Below are 24273 nucleotides of genomic sequence, written 5' to 3'. Positions count from 1 at the left end.
CCCCATAGCTAAGAACTTTGTTACTAGCTTGAACATACGGAGGTATGGAAGTATATATAATTGCTGTAGTAAATTTTTTGACATGTACTACTACTTACATAATAGTATTGTACTAGTATATATATGTAAAACTTTTACGGTACCAATTTTGATGCACCAGATGCGCATTTCGACATATAATGTCTATTCAGTGATGCTCAACCGAAATGTTTAAAATCCGAAATAACAAATGAAGTTTTAGAGCTATTATAGGGATAAACAGTGTGCCAAAAAAATGGAGTCAAATTCATCTAAGGATAAGAGCTATGCGTGAGGGAGATCATCCCTAATTTTGAAATGAATTTCTAATTTTATAACAGCAATTAAATATACATCCGTATGTGAAAAATTGCCTCAGTGTCCTGTAATCAATAGGTAAAATATTAAATAAAATATGACAACACGTTGTAAAACGTAAGCGCTTTCATTTTTAAAAAATCTTCAAACGTTTTACATAATTATATTATGACTATAGTCATAACAAGATAATCATGTAAAAGGTCTGAAGATTTTTTTTAAAAAATCGAAGCGTTTACGTTTTACAACGTGTTGTCATATTTTATTCAATATTTTATACACACACACACACACACACACACACACACACACACACACACACACACACACACACACATATATATATATATATATATATATATATATGTGTGTGTGTGTGTGTAAGACTGTAAAGTGCGATGGTCGCTCCAAAGTGCGATGGTCACGCCAAAGTGCGATGGTCTGCGCCAAAGTGCGATGCTTTGTTAACGTTACGGACGCCAAAGTGCGATGGCCACGCCAAAGTCCGATGGTGCGGAGTTTAGTAACGTTTGTGACGTCACTTCATTGTGATGTCATTCTTAACGTGTTTCAAAATGAACCCGAAGAAATGCAACTCGGACGACAGCAACTGCAAGGTATACGAGGTTGAGGATAGTGAGGACGGCAAATTACTTTGTTGTCGAACTATCTTCTTCGCCCAAACATTCTTTAAGTCATGATCATTTATTACTTGTGACGTACACGTAGATCTAAAAAAAAATATCCTGGGAATATGCTATAGCCTAATGCAAAACATTCTGTACGATTTCGCGTTGGAATGTTTTGTGTTTTATAACACAACTCAATGGTAATGAAATAAGTTGAACTTCTTATTTTTTATGCATGGATTTTGCTTGATATTTTAGTGAAACAACACACGGTTGGTACAGTATGTTCCACAACACTGTGTCGTTTACAAACCAATGGATTTCGGCGTGTCACACCATCGCACTTTGGCGTGTCAGACCATCGCACTTTGGCGCATGAGTGTTGACCATCGTACTTTGGCGTGTCACACCACCGGGGTTTGGCGTAGACCATCGAGGTTTGGCGTGACCATCGCACTTTGGAGTCCCATCGCACTTTAGAGTCTTACACACACACACACACACACACACACACACACACACACACACACACACATATATATATATATATATATATATATTATATATATATATATATGTGTGTGTGTGTGTATAAGAACTCGTACTTAATTTTGACTTGATCCAGCGTAGGACGAGTCAGTTCAGATCTGTCTTGATATTCGATGGGAACAGACTTTTCTATTGTGATATATTACACTCAATAATTTTGATATGTAGATGTTTTGTTTGTTATCAGCTTTTGTAGTTTAGTTGAAGTTTTAGTTTCCTTTTCTGTTTAGTTTTCTTTTCTATGTAAATATTCTTTCGTCCAGAGGAAGGGACAGGTTGTCCTGAAAATTTGACAATTCACTGTTGTTCCGTCCCGGTTTCCATACCTAACATATTTTGGAACTTTTCTGTTTCCGGTTTAGATGTAAACCGCATGGTTTGCGGCTTGCTACGGTTTTCCTATTTTGTTTATATATCTGCGGCTGACCACAGTCTTTTTACCATCATGTCAACAATAAAGGATGGAAACTTTACTTTATGTTGATTGGTTAACTTGGCTGTAATCTGAGGCAGCACAGTAAAAAGACTCACTCCAGCCACGGCAACTGCACCGTCACGTCACATTTAGACACTACAACCTCTTACATCACCATGACAAGTCTATGGAAACAAAAGCGGAACATGAACCAGAAATTGAAAGTCATTCAATCGCCGAAGAACCCAGATTCAGACAGTTGACTGAGAAAGCTACATCTATTTATGAGGACAAAGTCAAACATTTCATAGTTGAACTCTCAATTTTGTGGGACCATATAGACTATGTGATCCAGCTTGTTGATAGAAACAAGAATTATCTCGATACTCTTTTAGAAGTAGAAAGGAAGTTAGTCCTTAACGTTGACAACTTTGACAAATTGTCACAGGAATTCCGTAAATTTGTAACTAGAACCAGAACTCTAGACAGCCTTAGTGAGTTACATAGTCATGATTTTATGAAGAAATGATACAGCTTACTTATAGAAAACGCTACACGAATATTAAGGACACACATAGAAAAGCAGAGCAAAAAAGATGCAAAGTCAGAAAATTCCTACCGCTCAAGGACTACTTCAACCAGGACTAGCCAATCATCTATCATTGCGAGAAAGTCTGCGAAAACCGAAGCAGCAAAAGTCAGTCTACAGTTCGCTAAGGAGGCAGCAGGCCTTTATTGAGCAACAATACGCATTAGAAACAGCCTTGGCTAAGGCACGTGCTGAGCGACAGAAAATCGAGACACAACCTACTCTTGAATTATTGAAAAAGGAACAAGAAGCAGCAGAGGCAGAATCAGAAGTCAACGTACTGAGGTCATTTGATAGAGATGAATAGAACTCGTAGAGATCACTACCTTCCCTACCCGAAAGCGATCCTCGAACAAAGACAAAGGATTATATAGAAAACCTTTCTGTTGTTCCTCCTCAAGAGCCTAGTCGACAAAATGTACACAGCACATGTGACCAACAGACCTTTGATATGAACAATATGGTCAGTGATCCAACAATGTTGAATGACTTTTATCAGGAAAACAATTAAAGATAATCACCTTCAGTATCTCCAGCTGGGACTCATCCTAACGCCAGAACGCGAAAACCTATAGTCAACGTCCATTCGTCCCTAAATCCGAATGCTCCATCTTACAACCCAGCCAACACTCAGCGCCTCTCATCTGATTTCACAAAGTTTCTCCTTAAGAAGGATCTTCTTCTGACTCGTCTGACAAATTTTGACGACAAACCTGAGACTTACGCATCTTGGAAAAATAGCTTCAAGAACATAATGGATGAGCTAGGTGTCACACCAGTAGAGAGGTTGACCTACTTGTGAAATGGCTTGGAAAGGACTCATAGAAGTACGCTCAATCCTTGAAAACTTCTACATCAAGTGATTCTATAAGAGGACTTCGCCGCATCTGGGACAGACTCGATGGACGGTATGAAGCACCTGAAATGGTTGAGGCAGCCTTAAAGCACAAAATCAACAGTTTTGCTAAAATCAATCCGAAGAACTTTAAGACTTTGTATGACTTATCAGACATATTGAGTGAAATCGAAACAGTGAAAGAGGACACTAAGTACAGCTTTCTTCTTGGATATTACGATTCCTCATCGGGTGTGACTCCTATTGTCCGAAAACTTCCCGTGAATCTTCAGGAAAAATGGACCAATGTGGCCGTCAAGTATTCGAGGAACATAGAGTACCATACCCACCATTTTCCATATTCGTTGACTTCATCAGGAAGCTTAGCAGGACAAAGAACAACCCTAGTTTTATCTACGATTCTCAACCTAGTGAAAATGTCCGCAAGGATTTTCCTGCTAACAAACATAATGAGAAAACCGGAGTTTCAGCATTGAAAACAGAGTTTATTGGGATGTCTCTGGAGCAGCCATCATCAGATCCCACTATGAAATGTCCCCTACATCACTCAAATCATGCTCTCAACAAGTGCAAAGCTTTTTGTATCAAGTCTCTTGAGGCAAGGAAAAAATTCTTGAAGGAAAATGGAATTTATTTTCGCTGTTGCGCATCCACATTACATACTATACGTGGGTGGAAAGTGCATATTGAATGTGAGGAATATGGAAATGACAGGCATCCGACAGCTCTTCATGTAGATTTCAGATCATCAGACAGGACATCACGCTCTACCCAGTCTTCAGGGAGAGATTCCCATTTGAAAAACTCTAGTCCTTCGACTCAATCATCTTCGCATGGTGGGGAGGAAAGTATAAAGGTAAAAACCTCTAAACCAGCTGCAAAAACACTATGCACACATATCCATAAAGGAACCTTTAATGGAAAATCATGTTCAAAGACACTACTAGCCCGTGTTTACAGGAAGGAAAACCCAGAGGACCAACTGACATTGTACGCTATCATTGATGATCAAAGCAACAAATCAGTAGTCAGTTCAGGTTCTTCCAGCACTTTTTCGATGTTGATGGGTACACAGCCTACACCTTATCTTCCTGCATGGGTTGTATTGATACTTATGGGAGGAGAGCAACTGGATTTGTGATAGAATCATTTGATGGAAGTTGCACACTTGATCTTCCTGCATGAATTGAATGTGACCAAGTACCTGATTCCAAAGATGAGATAGCAACACCTGATGTTGCCAATCACTATCCACATCTGACTGAAATTGCTCATCATTTCCTTCCAATTGATGATAGAACCCAAGTGTCCTTACTATAGGAAGAGACGTACCTGAAGCACATCACGTGCTAGCTCAGATCACATGACAAAAAGGAACTCCCTTTGCACAGAAACTCGCATTAGGCTGGACTCTAATTGGAGAAACATGTTTTGGTAAATTCCACAGGCCAGACATTGATACATACAAGACCTCGATACTAGGAAGTGGCCGAGCTACAATGTTAAAACCTTATGACAGTGATTTCAAAGTTAAAGAGAATTACGCACAATTCATCATCACTTCGGACATTCCTCAAGACTTTGACAATCTCGGTTGCACTGTATTCAGAAAATCCCCTGATGATGAAAAACCAAGACTGTCTAGTGAAGACAGATAGTTCTTAAGATTGATGAACAAGGAGTTCACAAAGGATTTAGAAGGGTTTTGGACCGCACCCTTACCTTTCCGTTCTAACAGACTAAAACTCCCAGGTAACAAACTACAGGCTCTGAAGAGGGTTAAAAGTTTGCATATTAGCATGCAGAAGGATACGTTAAAGAAGGAACACATGTTCACCTTCATGCAAGGTATTCTAGAGAACGGACACGCAGAGGTTGCTTCGCCTATCCAAGGAGATAAAGAACTATGGTATATCCCACTATTTGGGGTCTACGATCCCAAGAAACCAAACGAGATAAGAGGAGTTTTCGACTCATCAGCTAAAGACCGTGGCATATCTCTTAACGATGTCTTACTCTCTGGTCCGGATTTGCTCAACAGCCTACTCGGTGTGTTGATGCGCTTCAGACGTGAACCCACAGCTGTTATGACTGATGTACGGCAGATGTTCTATTGTTTCCGAGTGAAGGCTGAGCACAAAGACTACTTACGTTTCCTTTGGTATAATGGGAATGATCCAAATGGAGAACTAATCCATTACATGATGCGTGTTCATGTTTTCGGGAACAGCCCTTCTCCAGCTGTGGTCTCTTATGGACTAAAGAAGATAGCATATCTCAGTGGACCGACCTTTGGAGAAGACGTCGCAAACTTCTTACAGCGAGACTTCTACGTAGATGATGGTTTGACGTCACTACCCTCTGAGGCTCAAGCTATTGCTCTCCTTATGAGGACACGCTCAGCTCTACACAAAGAAGGGAGGCTGCACCTCCACAAGATCGCTTCCAATTCCCGCGCAGTGATGGAGGCCTTTGGTGCAGAAGACTTGGCCAAAGAACTCAAGGAAGTGGATATTGGTGAGGGGACCCTCCCAGTTCAAAGAAGTTTAGGAATTAGCTGGAACCTAGACACAGACTCATTCTACCATCATCTGAAGTGAAACCTGCAACAAGGCAAGGAGTACTTTCCACCGTTAATAGCATCTTCGACCCTCTTGGATTTGTAGCACCAATTACTGTGGAGGGCAAGTTGTTCCTTAGATCACTCATAAGTAGCTCCATTGACTGGGACGCACCACTGACAGATGAACAAGTCAGCTGGTGAAATGAATGGAGGCAATCATTGAGCTTGCTTTCTGAGCTGAAAATTCCTCGGGTATATACAAGCATGTCCTTTGGCAGGTGTGATTCAATAGAGGTTCACGTGTATTGTGACACATCTGAGAATGCTATTGCAGCTGTAGGATACCTATTAGCTGAAAGAAAGGAACAGAAAGAGCTCGGATTTATACTTGGAAAAGCTAAAGTCGCTTCCTCTCACGGTCACACAATACCCCACCTCGAACTATGTACAGCCGTCCTATCAACCGAAATTGCGCAATACATTTCTGAACAGTTGGACATTGACTTGAGCAAGTTTACGTTTTATTCAGACAGTAAGGTAGTTTTCGACTACATAATCAACCAATCAAGGAGGTTCTACACGTATGTGAGCAACCGAGTAGCACGTATACGACAAATCACCTCACCTGACCAGTGGAAGTATGGATCCACTAACATCAACCCTGAAGATGTGGCCACACGTGCAATTCATGTGTCAGACTTAAAGGATAGCATGTGGCTAACATTTCAACCTGTGATGATTCATCAGAGGACCTTTATGAGTTACAGAATCCCGACTTAGACAAGGAGGTTAGACCACACGTTGCATGTCTGAAGACCAGCCATGCATCAACAAACGTATCACTTGGCTCATACAGATTTTCAGAGTTCCTGGATTGGAAAAAACTTGTCGAGTGCATTGCAAGATTGAGGCATGTGGCACAGAGTTTCAATGGACAAGGACCTTGCACAGGATGGCATTCCTGTAAGCTCACAAAATCAGTCACATTTTAGAAAGAAGCAGAGAAAGTAATCATCAAAGTTGTTCAGAGAGAATCTTATCAAGGAGAGATCTACAGTCTACAAGGGAGAAACACTGTTCCCCCGAACAGCTCCTTAAGAAAGTTAGACCCGTATATGGATTTAGACGGAATGCTAAGGGTTGGCGGAAGGCTAAACAGAGGAGAACTACATCAAGATGACGAAAATCCTATTATTATCCCTTCTCAACATCATGTGACCAAACTTATTGTGGAATTCTATCACAGGAAGTCAAGGTACCAGGGCAGACACATTACTGGTGGCACAGTGCGTTCTGCAGGATTCTGGATTGTTGTTGGCAAGCGACATATCTAATCAATTCTGTACAATTGTGTTACATGTCGAAAGCTACGCAGCAATGTGGAACATCAAAAAATGTCTGACCTACCCATAGACCGCACTCAGCCATGTCCACCATTCACATATGTGGGTCTGGACGCCTTTGGACCCTTGAACATAATCACAAGACGAACTCGTGGGGGAGTTACAAATTCCAAGAGATGGGCCGTACTGTTTACCTGTTTGACCACTAGAGGTGTACACATAGAGGTTGTTGAGCAGATGAGTGCCTCCTCATTCATCAATGCTTATAGAAGGTTTGTTGCACTTCGAGGTCCTGTGAAGCAGATAAGGTCAGACGGGGGCACAAACTTTGTCGGTTCGACCAACGACCTCAACATCCACACCATCAACATCGAAGGGGGACCAGTGAAATCTGTCCTGTATGAAAATGGTACGACCTGGATCTTCAACCCTCCTCACCCCTCACACATGAGTGGGGTGTGGGAGCGGTTAATAGGTGTCGCCCGACGTGTCCTTGATTCTATGTTGCTGGAAAATTATATGGTTAAGGGACATTCAACTCATGAAATACTGGTGGCATTTCTAGCTGAAGTTTCAGCAATCATGAACTCTCGCCCCTTTACAACATTGTCGACAGACCCTGACGATCCTCACCCACTTAGTCCGTCGCTCTTGATCACACAGAAACCCGATGTTTTAGTCTCGTCACCGGATACTGTTTTTGACTAGAAAGACGTGTACCGGTCCCATTGGAAAAGAGTACGACACATGGCGGACATCTTCTGGAGCATGTGGAAAACACAGTATCTTCAGTCCCTTCAAGAACGCAGGAAGTGGCAGAAAGACCAGAGGAATATTTCGGTTGGTGACGTTGTGTTGATGGTTGACAAACAGGTACCACACATTCAGTGGCCTATGGGCAAAGTTGTGAGAACATTTCCAAGTGTGGACGGCAAAGTGCGCCAAGCAGATATTCGCATATCGCGGGATGGCAAGATATCTTCATTTATTCGTCCAGTTTCGGAGTTGGTGTTGTTAATCGAGAATAGTGAAGTGTGATATCTGATGATATCAGGTGGGGAGTGTTCCGTCCCGGCTTCCATACCTAGTATGTTTTGGAACTTTTCTGTTTCCGGTTTAGATGTAAACCTCATGGTTTGCGGCTTGCTACGTTTTTCCTATTTTGTGTATACATCTGCGGCTGACCACAGTCTTTTTACCATTATTACCATTATGTCAACAATAAAGGATGGAAACTTTACTTTATGTTGATTGGTTAACTTGGCTGTAATCTGAGGCAGTACAACTGTTGTTCGTGTCGTTGGTCATTATTAGTGCTTTATATCTATATATATATATATATATATATATATATATATTAAAAAAACATTAAAACACTTTTCGAAACATTTCAGCCGTTTCACCAGCCTTCATCAGTCGTGTTTATTAAAATGCATAGCAACTAACGTTGAACAACGTATTTTGACGTCACAATGTACATACATCTGAAAGGCAACGTCATGATTTAAAAGGTTATTACAGTAGCTCTCGCAATTTTTCAGATGTTTTTGGGCGCAATTTTGATACATGACGTTGCCTTTCTCAAAAATATTTCTCATTTCCCCATGATCAATGTCATAACTCCTATAAGCAATACAGAATAAAGAGTTGGGCAAACACGTACCCCTGAATATACTAGAGGTGGGATCAGGTGCCTAGGAGGAGTAAGCATCCCCTGTTGACCGGTCACACCCGCCATGAGTCCTATATTTTGAATCCCATATGTACTTTCTAGCATAACCACATATTGGTCGACCGCTCCTGAACACACAGGATTAGAATGAGTTTATAGACATTTTCATACATTGACTTGACTGAGTGATTGATTCGGCTTGATAATGTAAATCAACATGAATGAATAGAAACAATCCTGAATAACTGAATACCTTGTAGTACTTGTGTATATTCTTATCTAAATGTTAATTAATTTTGAAAATATATCATTCTAGATCTGTTGGACAGGCGATACACCAGACACTATCGAATTTGAAGACTTATACAGATCCACGATGGTTATGCTGTCTTCCTTTGTGCAGAATATTTTCGAAACAAATCAAAAGTTTCTCAGATCTACCAAAGGACGTTAATCACAACGCTAAAACACCAACTTGGTGGGGATTAAATGACGGTTTCCTTAATGATCTGGTGCAGAGAATGAAAGAAAGATTCAAATGGACTATGTTCGTATTCATTTTTAGTTTATATGAGCAACACGTATGAGCTCAAGTGAGCTTTTCTGATCACCTGTAGGCTGTTTTCCGTCTGTAAACTTAACAAAATTTGACTTCTTTCAAATAAAGTTGGCACAAAGAATATTTGGGTAAAGGGGATTCAAAGTTGTTCAAATGAAAGGCTACATCCTTTTGTAGGGGGATATGATATACTGACTTGCAAAAGAAACGCAACCTCCAATTTTCGGTGATATTTTTATTTTCATTGAAATATATCGATTAATTTGATTTATTTTTTTTTTTTTTTTACAACTAATGCATGTGCATGTAGAAGATACACACCTACGTGTATCCCATTGAATAACATAGTAAAACAACCGTTATACACGATCACTTTGGTTGAAGAGGTGATACATGTATGCACTAAATCTTCCTATTTCAATAACGAATATTCCCCTCTTAGCATTTGTTGCTGCTCGCATTCTGCGAGTTCGTTACATGGTTTATTTATGCCACAGGGATGTTCTGCTACTCTTCCCGACGTGACTGACGCTAAGCGAGTATAGAATCACTGGAGAATTTCTGAGAGTTCAAATGCGTGAATCTAACATGTCTCACGCGCTCCTTTGGCAAGAAATCGGGACAGTATGATAAGGTAACATGTCTATATTGTTTTGGCACAGATCAAGGTACGTTGCGCCACATGTCACTGGGCACTGCCTTGTTGAAAAAGGAAGTTGTGCTGGCGAACAAACGGCACGATGGTAGGTGAAAAACGGTGTCAATGTGCCGTTGAGCTGTCAAATTGCCTACATTGACGACCAAGCAGGTTTTTGCGACCACTACAGGTCACACCCAACACCATAACGCTACCAACACCAAACCTGTTTTATTCCACAATGCAATCGGTATAATGTTCACCTTGATATAAAAAAACACGTCGACTCCTATATCAATGGTACATGTAAGGCGTGAATTTTGAATCATCAGAAAAGAGGACATGCATTGGTATGCTAAGACAGGCCATTCCCCCATTATACGCATGTACATTGCACAATTTCAAAATATTTTTGAACAAAGGGAAACCTTATAAAACTATTTTGAATGTTTCAAATGAAATGAAATGGAAATGAACATGAGAGCATCTTGTGTCACACAGGGTGACACATATGCGCTTGCCTTCGGTATGACCTTAGCAAATGGTTGTTAGAAGTAGATCACGAATATATCTTGATAAAAAATGAAACACTATATCACTACCCCAGGGATTAGACATTAATCCAATTTTCAATATTTCCTGTAAAACTCAATAAGTTTATCGAAAGTGCTTTCAGTAAAAAATACATGTAATTATCATACATCTTAACACGAACCCGTCTCAGTTTTTCACAATTTACACTGATATTTTCTGTAAAAGTTCTGTAAAGGTTTTCTTGACAGGCAATTCTACCAGTAATTTCCATCTACGTTAGTACTTTATCTTTCTACTGGTGTATAAAAACAATTTCAAGTGTAATACTTTTGTAGTTTTATTTCTAAATCAAGGGAAAGTTAAAGCTGTATGATCTGATGTTGATGTAATATTTTTGTACATTATTACTTTCAAGCATATCAATTATGTCCCCCAAACAAAGCCTGGGAACATATTGTTTTTACTCTATTTCTTCTTCTTCTTATTATTATTATCTAGGTCTTCCGTTTTCCAACGGAAGACCTTTTTGTTATTGTAAGGTTTTTTCTCAATTAATATTTTTTTTTTCCTTACAAATTTTGTGTGCACGATTTTTTGAATATGCGTCGACCGATTTGTGTGAAATTTTCAGGGATGTTAGATAAACACTTTTCCCCGATTTTGATTACGTCACTTATTACGTAAGATATGGACGTTTTTTCGAGTTTCAGAGGGTCACTTTGTCCATAAGTGTTCTCGAATGCTATGAAATATATCAACTTCAATCTTTTAGCGATTGCAGAGGAGACTTGGTAGATGTGATGGGGGTATTGCGATTTGTCTGTTGCAAAAGGCACCGAAGCTCGCTTGGACTTGAAAACTTGCAACAATTGTTTGGTGCAATTTTTGATACATTTTCGTTAATATCGTTTTATAAAAAAAATAATTTGTGAAGACATATATAACAAAGGTTTTATGGGCCAGCCCCTGTAAGAGAGGACCGAGAGGGGTCAAAAGTATTTTCTAAATATCTCAAAAACAAAAAAGAATTTGGTAAGCACTATTGAAGCAAATTTGTTTGTTTTGATGTATTGCAATTGCTGATATCAGCGAAATAAACATCGATTACGTAATAAGGGATTTTAAGGGGAATAATGTACGAAACTTTGATGCCTTCTATCTCTTAAATGAAAATTATTTTGTTAAGCATTATATGATATGAATTGGTCAAAATGTGACTCTAAACAATATGCCATCCTTAAATTTGTCTTAAGCTCCCTTTTAAGGAAATTACGGCATGACCTCTAAAACTGAATATCCTATATATCTTAAAAAACGAAAACAGTTTGTTAAATGTTGTAGAACAAAAGTTGTAGATAATGACGAGACCTATTCGACCATATCAAGTTGTAGGGGCCAGTCCCTAAAATAAAGGACCGAGATGGGTCAAAATAATTTTTTGAAAATCTCAAAAACTAAAAAGAATTTGTTAAGCATTATTGAAGCAAAGTTGTTTGATTGGACGTTTTGCAATTGTTGATGTCAAGGAAATTTACATTGATTACGTAATAAGGGATTTAAAGGGGAATAATGTACGAAACTTTGATGCCTTTTATCTCTTAAACGCAAAATATGTTGTGAAGCATTATATAACGTAAATTGGTCAGAATGTGACTCTAAACAACATGATATCTTTAGATTTTGTCTTGTGTCCCCTTTTAAGGAAAACAAGAGATGGCCAGTAAAATTGAACATTCTTTATATCTTGAAAACTAAAAATATTTTGTTAGACATTAGAGAACAAAAGTAGATAAAGACAAAACCAATTCAACGATATCAAATTCTAGGGGTCAACCCTTCAAATATGGGGCCGAGAGGGATCAAAATTAATTTTGAAATAACTAAAAAAATCTAAGCATTATTATTATTATTTTATTCATTTATAAAGCGCAAAATTATATATTTTCTACGTGCTGTACAATGTTTGTGCTAATAATCAATGATAATATACTAATAAAAGACCTGTTAGAGCTATAAAGGAAATGATAAAACAATAGAAAGAATTTAAATAAAACTTGGTAGTAAAATGACAAATTGGGTGACTTTGACTTGAGAAGATAGAATTGGTATTCAGGTATTCGTATGCTGGATTACAAAAGAAAAGTTGTTTTTAAGTTTTTCAACAACTGCAATGTCAGTAAAATGAAGATTGATTACGTAATAAGGGAAATCGAAGGGAAGAATGGATACAATTTTGGTGTTTTTTATTTCTTAAACGAAAAATATTATATAAAACATTATATAACATAAATTAGTCAGAATGTGACTCTACACAATATTCAATCTTCAAAGTTTGTTTTACATCACCCTTTGAGGAATTCAGGAGATGGTCCCTAAAACTGAATATTGTTTATATCTAAAAAACGGAATGTGAGCATGAAATAAAGAACTGAACGCATGCTATGAAGGACGAACCACAAATCAAGCCTAATCAATGATATAGGAATTTGAAGTTTGAGCAAAAGAGAAATGTTTAGATAGTATTATGTTACATCTGACGAGAATTTTAAACAATTTTGAAGACAACTTCTCCATCTGCCACCCCCCTCAAGTATCAGCCGAGCAAAAATATGTGGCAAGTAAAATGTCTACAAGCTTTTCTCAACAAGTTTCGAAGTGACATTGACCTTTTGACCCCAAAAGCAATAAACTTAATAACAAAGCTACATATTTAATTCAATTAGTGACAACTACCAGTTAAATTAAGTGGAGGCCACCAAATATTAAGTAGTGGTCGCAAGTTAAATTAAGTGGCGACCACCATATCAATCAATATCAATTATCTACCCTTTCACTTGCCGCCTTTCGTACAAAATACATAGTGTAGTTAGAACTACGTGAAATTTTCTAGAAGAATATGTTGCATACCAACCCTATTAAACTACATTTGTATTACTGTGAAATCATCATTGTTCGCGGGGGATTGATGTTCGTGGATTTCGTGGGTCACCCTTACCCACGAATTTACGTGTCCTCGAACATTTTTTTAAACCAAGTAACAGTTATCTCTCTTAGTGACATCGTATCTCTTACCTTCGAAATTACGTCCCCACGAACCAGCAAAATGTTGCTTACCCACGAACATTGACCACCTTGGATTCCACAATATATTCTCTATGAGACACAAAAAATGGCATAGTTAAGGCGAGTTAAGCAACATTTTCAGGTATAACGCCCCTTTTGACTGTCTGGGATCGAGTAATGAATAGGATCCCCTGCGGTATTCCAACCAATTAAAACCTTCGTCCTTAATAAAGGAGAAAAATGGAACTCAGAATTTTTTCCGACCCCTGGAAGCCACCGGGTGGTACCACTATAGCCCAAAACTGAAAGCGGCGAATGATAGCTCTAGGGTTCTTTTACCTTCCCTTGGTGTTCTCTCCGCCTTGTCTTCAAAGATCTAAAAGCAGGCACCCAACTCCTTCATTCTTTACGAGATACGAAAAATATCAAAGTTCAGGTGAGCTAAACAATATTTCCAGGCATCACAGAGGTCTTCTTTGGATGGCATCGAGTACACCTAATCATTCTCTACCTCAATCAATGGATGCATTACCCCTATCTCCCTTGATAAAGTAGAAATAGGGACTCGAAATATGTCCCAACCTCCGAGAACCACCGGGTGGTACCACAACAGTCCCAAACTGAAAGCAGTAAATGATAGTTCCAGGGGTCCTTTATCTTGCCTTGATGTTCCTTCCGCCTTATCTTCAAAGATTAATGCTCTAAAAGCAGTCATAAAACACAATTATTCTCTTAAATATACGAAAAATGTGAAAGTTCAGATAAGCTAAACAATATTTCCAGGCATCACAGAGTTCTTCTTTGTATGACATCGAGTACACCCTATTATTCACTACCTCAATCAATGGATGCATTGTCCCTGTCTCCCTTGATAGAGTAGAAATAGGGACTCGAAATCTGTCCCAAACCCCGAGAGCCACCGGGTGATACCACTACAGTCCCAAACTGAAAGCGGTAAATGATAGTTCTAGGGGTCCTCTATCTTGCCATGATGTTCCTTCCGCCTTATCTTCAAAGATTAATGCTCTAAAAGCAGTCATAAAACCCAAGTATTCTCTTAAATATACGAAAAATGTGAAAGTTCAGATGAGCCAAACAATACTTTCGGATATCACAGAGCTCTTCATTTTATGGTATCGTGTACTCCTTATCATTCTCTACCTCAATCAATAGATGCATCGTCCCTGTCTCCCCTGATAGAGTAGAAATAGGAACTCGAAATCTTTCCCAACCCCAGGGAGCCACCGGGTGATATCACTACAGCCCCAAAGTGAAAGCGGTAAATGATAATTCTAGGGGTCCTCTATCCTGCCTTGATGTTCCTTCCGCCTTATCTTCAAAGATTAATGCTCTAAAAGCAGTCATAAAACCCCATTATTCTCTTAGAGATACGAAAAATGTCAAAGTTCAGGTGAGCTAAACAATACTTCTGGGTATCATAGATTTCTTCATTGCATAGCATCGAGTACCTCATAGTATTCTCTACCTCAATCAATGGATACATTGTCCCTGTTTCCCCTCCTAGAATAGGAATAGGGACTCGAAATCTGTCCCGACCCCTGAGAACCGCCGGGTGCTACCACTACAACCCCAAACTGAAAGCAGTAAATGATAGTTCTAGGGATCCTTTATCTTGCCTTGATTTCCTTCCGCCTTGTCGTCAAGGATTAATGCTCTAAAAGCAGTCATAAAACCCAATTATTCTCTTAAATATACAAAAAATGTGAAAGTTCAGGTGAGGTAAACAATACTTCCAGATATCACAGAGCTCTTCATTGTATGATATCGAGTATTCCTTATCATTCTCTACATCAATCAATGGATGCATTGTCCCTGTCTCCCCTGATAGAGTAGAAATAGGGACTCGAAATATGTCCCAACCCCCTGGAGCCAACGGGTGGTACCACTACAGCTCCAAACTGAAAGCGGTAAATGATAGTTCTAGGGGTCCTCTATCTTGCCTTGATGTTCCTTCCGCCTTGTCTTCAAAGATTAATGCTCTAAAAGCAGTCATAAAAGTCGGTTTAGTAATTTTTAGTAAGTCACACGCAATTTCAAAGTCAGGTGAGCTAATCCACACTTTTTGATAGGAGTCACCGGGTGGAGGTATTATTCACCAGATATTACAGAAGAAGTGTTTGTTTCATCATTTAATCCTGTTTCCTTACACCACTTGCTCAAAATATTTCTTTCTTTTGTTACAAAGCAATGATTATCTCTCTTTAGGTGAACTAATTTACAGAAAAGATTTTTGAATGCAATATGATTTCAAATGGATTGGTACATGAAAATAGGATCAGTCTTTAGATACTGAAGCACCCCACATCATATAGTTTTCCCTATCATGTCAATCTATGCATCAGTACTTAATGACTAAGATCGTAATATTCTGGGGCACGTTTTACAAAAGAACTTATGACTTACGACCAACTTTACATACTGGAATTTTCCAGTTTATTGTAAGATCATTCACTACAAATGCAAAATATTTTTTTTAAATGTTGAAAATTAAGCCTCAAAAACTTTTACTTCATTCACTCAAAGTAATAACAGTGTAATACAATTTAAGACTTGCGACTTTGTCGTAAGTTGTTTTGTAAAATGGGCCCCAGGTGCGCTAAATTATCAATGTGCATTTACTTTCGTGCATGTAAGGTGACAAAATTGTTCAAAAAGATCAGAAAATGAAGTGTGGTCAATTTTATTTCTTTCCATCCTTTCATTACAAATTACTGATACAAACTCATTTCATCATTCATGTACAACATCTCGTGTGAGCTAAGTTGCCCATGAGTGTTGCAATTGACATTTTTAATTCAAAACATGGATTAGATTAAAAATTTCCTTTAAAATAGGTTTCAAATTAAATATTTTTCGATGAGTACTCTCAGTCCTTTGATTATTTTCCTTAGTGGCTGTTAGCTTCTACATGCTTATTGGCTGCTGGTTAGTGGCTGCTACCTTCAGCCTGGTATAAGAAACACATTAGGACGGTGTCGTCGCAACAATTGAAGATAGACATCACCTCAATGTCAATTAAAGGGCATTGTAACTGCTATACGAGCAGCTAGTATTATTGTACGGGGACGCCACAGCACAGTATCTTGGCTTATTCTAGGATTATGTGTCCCTGTTTTTTTTATGCAATTCTGAACCAGTTGCACAAGTGCTGCAACCTCATGAAACGATACTTAAAAGGCGTCGTAATTCGGTCGACTGGTTCGAGAGCGATCGACAATTGTACCTGTCAGTCAATGACATTTGTAGAAACGTCCCTGATATATAGTTTTGGTCTGTCCATCTATCTCATTGTCCGTAAAAATTTAACCTTGACCATCACGTTTGATTGGTTGGTGATAAGACTTTCATATTCATGTACATTCCTTTTGACAAAATCTTTGTTTCGATACCAAAATATTGATAAATGGTGAGTATAAAAACGAACAATAATTGCTTGCTATGTTAAAAATGCTACTTCCGTTTTAAAAAGCGTGTTCGCATTATTAAACGCAATGGTAGAAAATTTAATAGAATTCATAAAGTGTAATCATGCCAATTATTGTTCGTTTTTATATACCACAATGACTTGCCCTTTAATCCACCAGCATGTGATTTTAGGAAACCGAGGCTATCTACGGCTGCAAATATAGCGGAATCTCACTAGCGGAATTTGCGTTTCATTCTTACCTGCTGAATAGGGTTGCGTTTATTTTGCTTGTTGGTAATTTGAAAAAGTGAAAAGAGCGTGGGTGTCTTGAAAAATCAAAACTGCAGAACCACCAACTAAATCACAAATCCATACAGTGTGTTAAAAACAACTACTACAAACTGTACAGAATTTACACAAAAACATTATTAAGACTCGAAAAGATTACAGGCAGTCAATTTTGAATCAAATAGAAACCCTTCACAACAATGACCCAAAACAATACTGGAAACTAATTAATGATCTTCACGAAGATGAAAACCAACATGTCAACAACAATTCTGATATTGACCCTACGACCTGGTATTCTCATTTCAAGAACCTAAACAGCATTAAGGAAAAGTTTCATCATAGATTACAGGAATTGGATATTAAACTTTCTAAAATAGAAAAGAACATTTGTTTCAATGAGCTTTACTATACAATTACTGAAGCTGAAATCTCAGCAGCTCTAACAAAATTAAAATGTAACAAATCTCCTGAGTTAAACAATATTTCTAACCATATGCTGAAAGCAGGTAACCATGTACTTCTTCCTGCTCTAAATAAATTATTTAACCTATGCTTTTCTCAAAGCATCTACCCTACATTGTGTGCTTCAGGTTATATCACAACCATACTCAAATCTGGCACCAAATCGAGGAATTATTGTTACTAGTGCAATTGACAAATTATTGAATAGTATTATGAATGAAAGATTAGAAAAAATCCTGACTAAAACAAAATTATAGTTAGCTGCCAGCTGGGATTTACCAAAGCGGCTTGAACATCTGATCATATGTTTATCTTAAAAAACAATAATTAATAAATACTGTAACTCCAAAGATGGAAGAGTATACTCCTGTTTTGTTGATTTCCAGAAAGCCTTTGATACTGTAATACACACTGGCGTTAAACTTAAACTTTTAGAACTAGGCATAGGTAACCTCTTTTACAATATTGTTAAGACAATGTATGAAGTCAGCATTAGTTCAATTAGATGTATCAAGTTTGTCACTGACTCAATGCCAGTAACACTAGGAGTGAAACAAGGAGATAATTTAAGCCCAAATTTATTCTAAATCTTTATCAATGATCTGCCCAATAACTTCCATGATTGCAGTGATTGTGTTTTTCTAATTAATCAGTCTGTTAATTGTTTATTATATACTGATGACCTAGTACTTCTATCTACTTCACTAAAAGGTCTTCAAAAAGACTTGATAATCGAAACAAGTTTTGTAATGACTGGTGATTATCTGTAAATCCCATTAAAACCAAAGTACTTATTTTTAACAAGGCTGACAGATTTATACAGGAAAAGGTCATGTTTGAAAATAACACAATTGACTGTGTTCAACAATACAACTATTTGGGAATTCATTTCACAGCTTCTGGATCTGGATCTTTCACTCTTGTACAAACGGAATTGTACAAAAAAAAACACAAAAAAAAAAAAAAAAAAAAAAAACAACAACAACCAACAATGAAAGCTTACTTTAAGTTGAACAAACTCTTTTTATCTCACAATCCTGGAACTAACGTAGCTATACATATTTTTGACCACACAATTACTCCTGTCCTTTTATATGGTAGTGAAATTTGGGGATCTTTCAACCGATTCTCATTCAAGTTTAGAAAAGATAAAAGTGTAATTAATATTCTGAAAAATTCAAAATATGCAAAATTGCATATTAAGTTTTGTAGACAAATATTGGGTGTTCATAAGAAAGCATCAATTTTTGGAGTTATTTCAGAACTTAGTAGATTTCCTACAACTTGCTAAGCAATATGCTGAATTATTGGTACCAATTAGAAAACATAGAACCTTTTAACAATATAATATCAAATACATACACAACATCTAAAAAACTTCATGACAATAACATTCCTTCCTGGTTTAGCTCTATAAATGCCATTCTTGCATATTTCCCAAATATAAATTTTACGAGAAGAAAGACTGTATCTGCGAACATTTTTAAGAAACAAGTACATAACTGCTATCAGATCATTATACTTGACCCATTGGGTGGATACTAGACATGAACATTTAAATCCTAAGCTTAGAACATGCACTAAATTCAAATGTTTTTTTCAAGAGAAAATTATTTGTCAATTATTAAAAATTATGGCTACAGAAGTTTCAAGAGGTTCAGAATTTCATGTCATAAATTAATCATTGAAACTGGTAGATATAGAACTATACCCTCACATCTTAGAATATGTTCACATTGTAATTATGTTGCTGTGGGTGACGAAATGCATTTTCTATTGTGTTGTGATAAGTTAATTTTGAAAGACTAGAAATGTTGAAGACAATAAATGAAGAATGTTCTAATTTCAGTTGTTTACAAGACTTGGACAAATTTATATGTTTAGTGAATAATGACAATCCAAGAATACCTGTGTCTGTTTCCAAATTCATAAACTTGTATTGTGACTAGTTAATGTATGAGGGTCTACATATTATGTACAGGTATATGTATTACATGTACATTAGGGTTGTACAAATGTATGACTATTCTTGAACCCCAACGTTTGGTATGAGGTGGAACAATCTGTTTTACCTTTTCTATGATTTATATTTTTATGATTGAAAGGTGTATGCGAATGGATATAGATACAATAACTTTATTTTTATCTATATAACAGTATGTTCCCTATGTATCGTCCCTTGGTACCTTTCGTTGTTGTTCAAACATATTGTACTTAATTGCAATGTTTAAAATGTCTATGCCCCTAGGGGCCCATTATTTGGCAATGAACTATCTGTATTTGTAAGGGTTTTTATGTAGTTTAGGAATCCAGTATAGGTACAGTAACTCATATTCATCCAACCCAATATCTGGGATATTAAATGTGTCTTAAACTGAAGCATGGTTTTGAAGAATTTCATCTTTTGAAATGCCATTTGAAGTATAAGTACGATTACCAAAAGTTGAATTAATGCCGAGTTCTTTTCAAATACAGTTGTAATAATGAGCCTTACAAACAAAGACAATGTTGTAACAAGCTTTGTCAGCTGGAACCATTATTTGGCAATAAACTATCTGTATCTGTATCGGTATCAGTATATAGTAATGGTTCAAAATGGATAAGTGAAACCAAAATGAGGCCACAATGGGGAAGGGGGGGGGGGGGGGGGGGGGGGCAACATACACAACTTAGGTATGAGATTAAAGGTATAAAGGTATTAAAATGTTCCATTCAAAAACATTCATAGCTCTAAAGGGACTGATTGACGATGTTCCCCAAAATTTTGGTTTTTCACTTTTAATTATCAAAATCTAGTGTCAAATGTGTTCAAAATATTTCCCAATAAGAATTAAGGTTATACATTATCATAGAAGCACATTTTAGGGAGTTTATTATTTGTTTTGTAAACAAAGATTGCAATATGTTACTGTTTACGAAATTTTCAAAAGAAATGTATATCGATCTAAGTTTATTATCTTTCGTGTTTCAAGCAATCGTTAGGTAAAATGTGTCATCTAAAAGTCGAAAGTTGTGACTATGCAAAATTGAAATTTGTATTATAAAATTAATATTTTACTGGTTTGTTTGTTTACATAAAAATACTCGAGTTTTTTTTTTTTTACATAACACAGATTTAAGGTTAAAATGTAGCTTTTATTCTTCCATTCAAAAGGTTAGAATTTTGGCTGTCAACATTAAATGAGTTATATTTTTAATGTTTAACATCAAAAATGAAAAATATTTGTTTCAAAATCATGAACCAGTCCCTTTAAGAAATTAATCTTTTAATTCTTTTCTAGATGCAGGTATGGGTATTTCACATGGGTGGCGGTACTTGCAGGTCTTTTTCTTATTGACATGAGAGTGGGGTTAGGGGACTAAGATATATATTTTTGTATTCACCTGAGGATGGATGTTAAAATCCAGAAAGCGCTAGTGATTTAAATATATTTTGGAACTGCGTATTTTCCTGCTTTTTTTATTGAATTAATTTGACTGTGTGATAATCAACTCTTTATATATATATATATATATATATATATATATATATATATCCAATAATAAAAGTCAAGAAACACAAAACTCGAATAACATTTCACTGTTAGCGATTTCGGCTTTAATGTCTCTCCATACATACATACACACACACACACACACACACACACACACACACACACACACACACACACACATATATATATATATATATATATATATATATATATTGAGGTCAAATCAAATCAAATCAAATAATAAATGATATTATGTGATTGAAATCTATCTGGTCATGAATTCATGTAGCTCCGTGAGGCCACGTCGAGCACTCTAGAAGATTATATCGGAGATTTATCCCACTATATATATATATATATATATATATATATATATATATATATATATATATTTCATTTCTTTGGTAAATTGTACATGTAACTCGGTCACATTGTCTCTGCCAGTTGGGAGTTTGGGAGTCCCTATCCCGATTCCTACTCCATCACGTAATACATCCTTTGTCTTTAATTGACATAGTCCTTATGCTACTGTCTTTCCAATTTCAAAGTTTTTTTTGGGGGGGGGGGGGGGGGGGATATGCGGCCACAAAACCCTTCAGATCCAATAAGTTGACCTATATCCAACTGAATTGAAAATAGGCGGAGTTAAATTAAAGACAGGTATTTAAAAAGTGTAACATACATATTAAAGATGGAAGCTTTGGTTCAGTTACATATACTTATAGATTAGATAAACCCATCTTTAACTTTTCACTATGTGACCTTATCTGCAATTGATTTGGACGTCTCTAATTTGGTAGAATCGACTTGAGATTTTATCGAACGAAATTCATCTTCAATTACTTTTAGTGATGTCTAATTATTTGAAGTTGGGTATAATAAAGCAAAAATATGTTTATATATTACAAAACATAAAATATTTTAAAACTCAATACATGTATTCTCAAATATGTTACACTAACTTCAAAGTGATACCTACATGTATTATTATATGCTTGAATTAAGGAAAGGGTCAAATTCCATCAAGGATGGGATGTATTTCAAAAAGAAATTTGACCAGTTTTTAATTGAATTGAATTAATCCATTTTATTTATTTTGATTTAACCTATCTTTGATTCGTGTAAGAATAATTTCAATAATTTGAAGATAGGGATTAATATCATAGGATAGCTTAATAAAATTTAAAAACTATTTGACGTATATGGAGACATCACATTTATGCTTTATTCAGTACACAACTTTCATTTTCAAACAAAAACAATCACCCCCCCCCCCCCCCCCCCGTGTAATTAACAATAATACATGTATTTCCTACCGTTATTTAATCAAGGTTTGAAAACTGATGTTTACTTTCAAATTCACTATAATTATATTATGTATGCATGGGTTGATATATAGTAAAATGTACGAAGATAAATATTTTCGTGGATGTACAGTGTAAATACATGTATACTTAGTATGTAATAGTATATTTTCAACATCTGGTATTTTGTTATAGGAGCCCTATAGCACTATTTGAATTGCTGGAACCAATGTTTCCCATTGATTACTTACTACCAAGGACGTTTGTTGCCATGTTGAACTTCTCACAACTTCAAGATATAGTGGAAAGAATAGAGCTACCTCCAGAAGTTATTTTAGCAGCACTGTACTACCACTTGAAATCAAACAAAGGCATACTTAACACAAAGGTAATTGAATAATGCATCGATTTTGAAGGGGGAGGGGGGTAGGTGATTTTGCAATTATCTAAAATTCTTGAGAAGCAAAAAAAAAAAAAAAAAGAAAAAAAAAAAAAAAAAAAGACAAAAAAGGAAGAATGATATCAAATCTATCAAATGTTATTTTGGAAAACCATAAACATCTTAATTGTGGAGGTTGTGGGAGAGGAGAGAGGGATTGACAATTTACATTGTAAGTCTGATTATTACCATTGAATGCAATTATCAAAAAGATTGAGACTTTGTGAACATAACTAACTTTGCATGTGAAAATATTTAACATTGCATGTGAAAATAATGGAAAATGAACGTTGTCAAAATAAGGTGTCGGGTGGGAAAGGGGAAGCCCCCCCCCCCCCCCCCCCCTCCCCTATGCCTGTGCAATATGCGTTTTACAATTAGTTGTACATATTCACAAACAACACTGAAGAACACACACTTATTGGAATATATTGCCTGTGTATAAAGAGTTCTTTTAATATTAAACCGTAAATGGAACCATATTTGAGAGCTGGTAAGCATTTGTTTTATGTACCGTAGTTTTACATGAAATGAAATTCCTTAGATTTACATGCGAATGCTCGCCCCCAAGACACCCCCCCCCCCCTTCTCAGAACAACTCGCCCTCTCTCAGGACAACTCGCCCTCTCTCAGGACAAGTCGCCCCTTCTCTTGAGACAACTCGCCCCCAATATTATATATAAATATATTATCACATTTTATTTTCATTTTGTGTGTGTAATTGTACAAAAATTTACACTTAAAACCCTATAAAGATGCGTCTTTTTATTTCATACTTTAACACAAATGGTAAATTCTAATAGAAATTATACACAGATGTAATAATTGCATTTAAAAAAAACAACAACATATTTTTCATAATTCATTTGGCAAGGAAAATTATATTTACTGATCTTCAGGTAATTGATTAAATATCTCCAATACTGAGAACAATTTTCTGGGAGTTGGGAGGTGTGTGTGTTTTATCGATACAGTACACATCGTTATTTCGGATTTCAAACATTTCGGTTGACCATCACTGAAGAGACATTATTTGTCGAAAAGCGCATCTGGTGCATCAAAATTGGTACCGTATAAGTTTTACATAAGTGTAAATGTGAAGCATGGATAT

General features: G+C 36.6%; 1 protein-coding gene across 1 annotated transcript in view; it reads left to right on the top strand.

Annotated features, from left to right (window-relative positions):
* LOC125676423 (E3 ubiquitin-protein ligase rnf213-beta-like) overlaps positions 1 to 24273 on the top strand; it is a 357493-nt gene that overhangs the window by 149272 nt on the left and 183948 nt on the right. Inside the window, exons 12-13 of the mRNA XM_056160943.1 lie at positions 9269 to 9499; positions 22919 to 23111. Of these exons, the coding sequence (XP_056016918.1) occupies positions 9269 to 9499; positions 22919 to 23111 (424 nt within the window). The remainder of the gene's footprint in view (positions 1 to 9268; positions 9500 to 22918; positions 23112 to 24273) is intronic.

The sequence above is a fragment of the Ostrea edulis genome, chromosome 3, assembly GCF_947568905.1.
Source record: "Ostrea edulis chromosome 3, xbOstEdul1.1, whole genome shotgun sequence".
Classification (NCBI taxonomy): Eukaryota; Metazoa; Mollusca; class Bivalvia; order Ostreida; family Ostreidae; genus Ostrea; species Ostrea edulis.
Note: the sequence above shows the minus strand (reverse complement) of the source record. Positions and strands in the feature narration are given on the sequence as shown.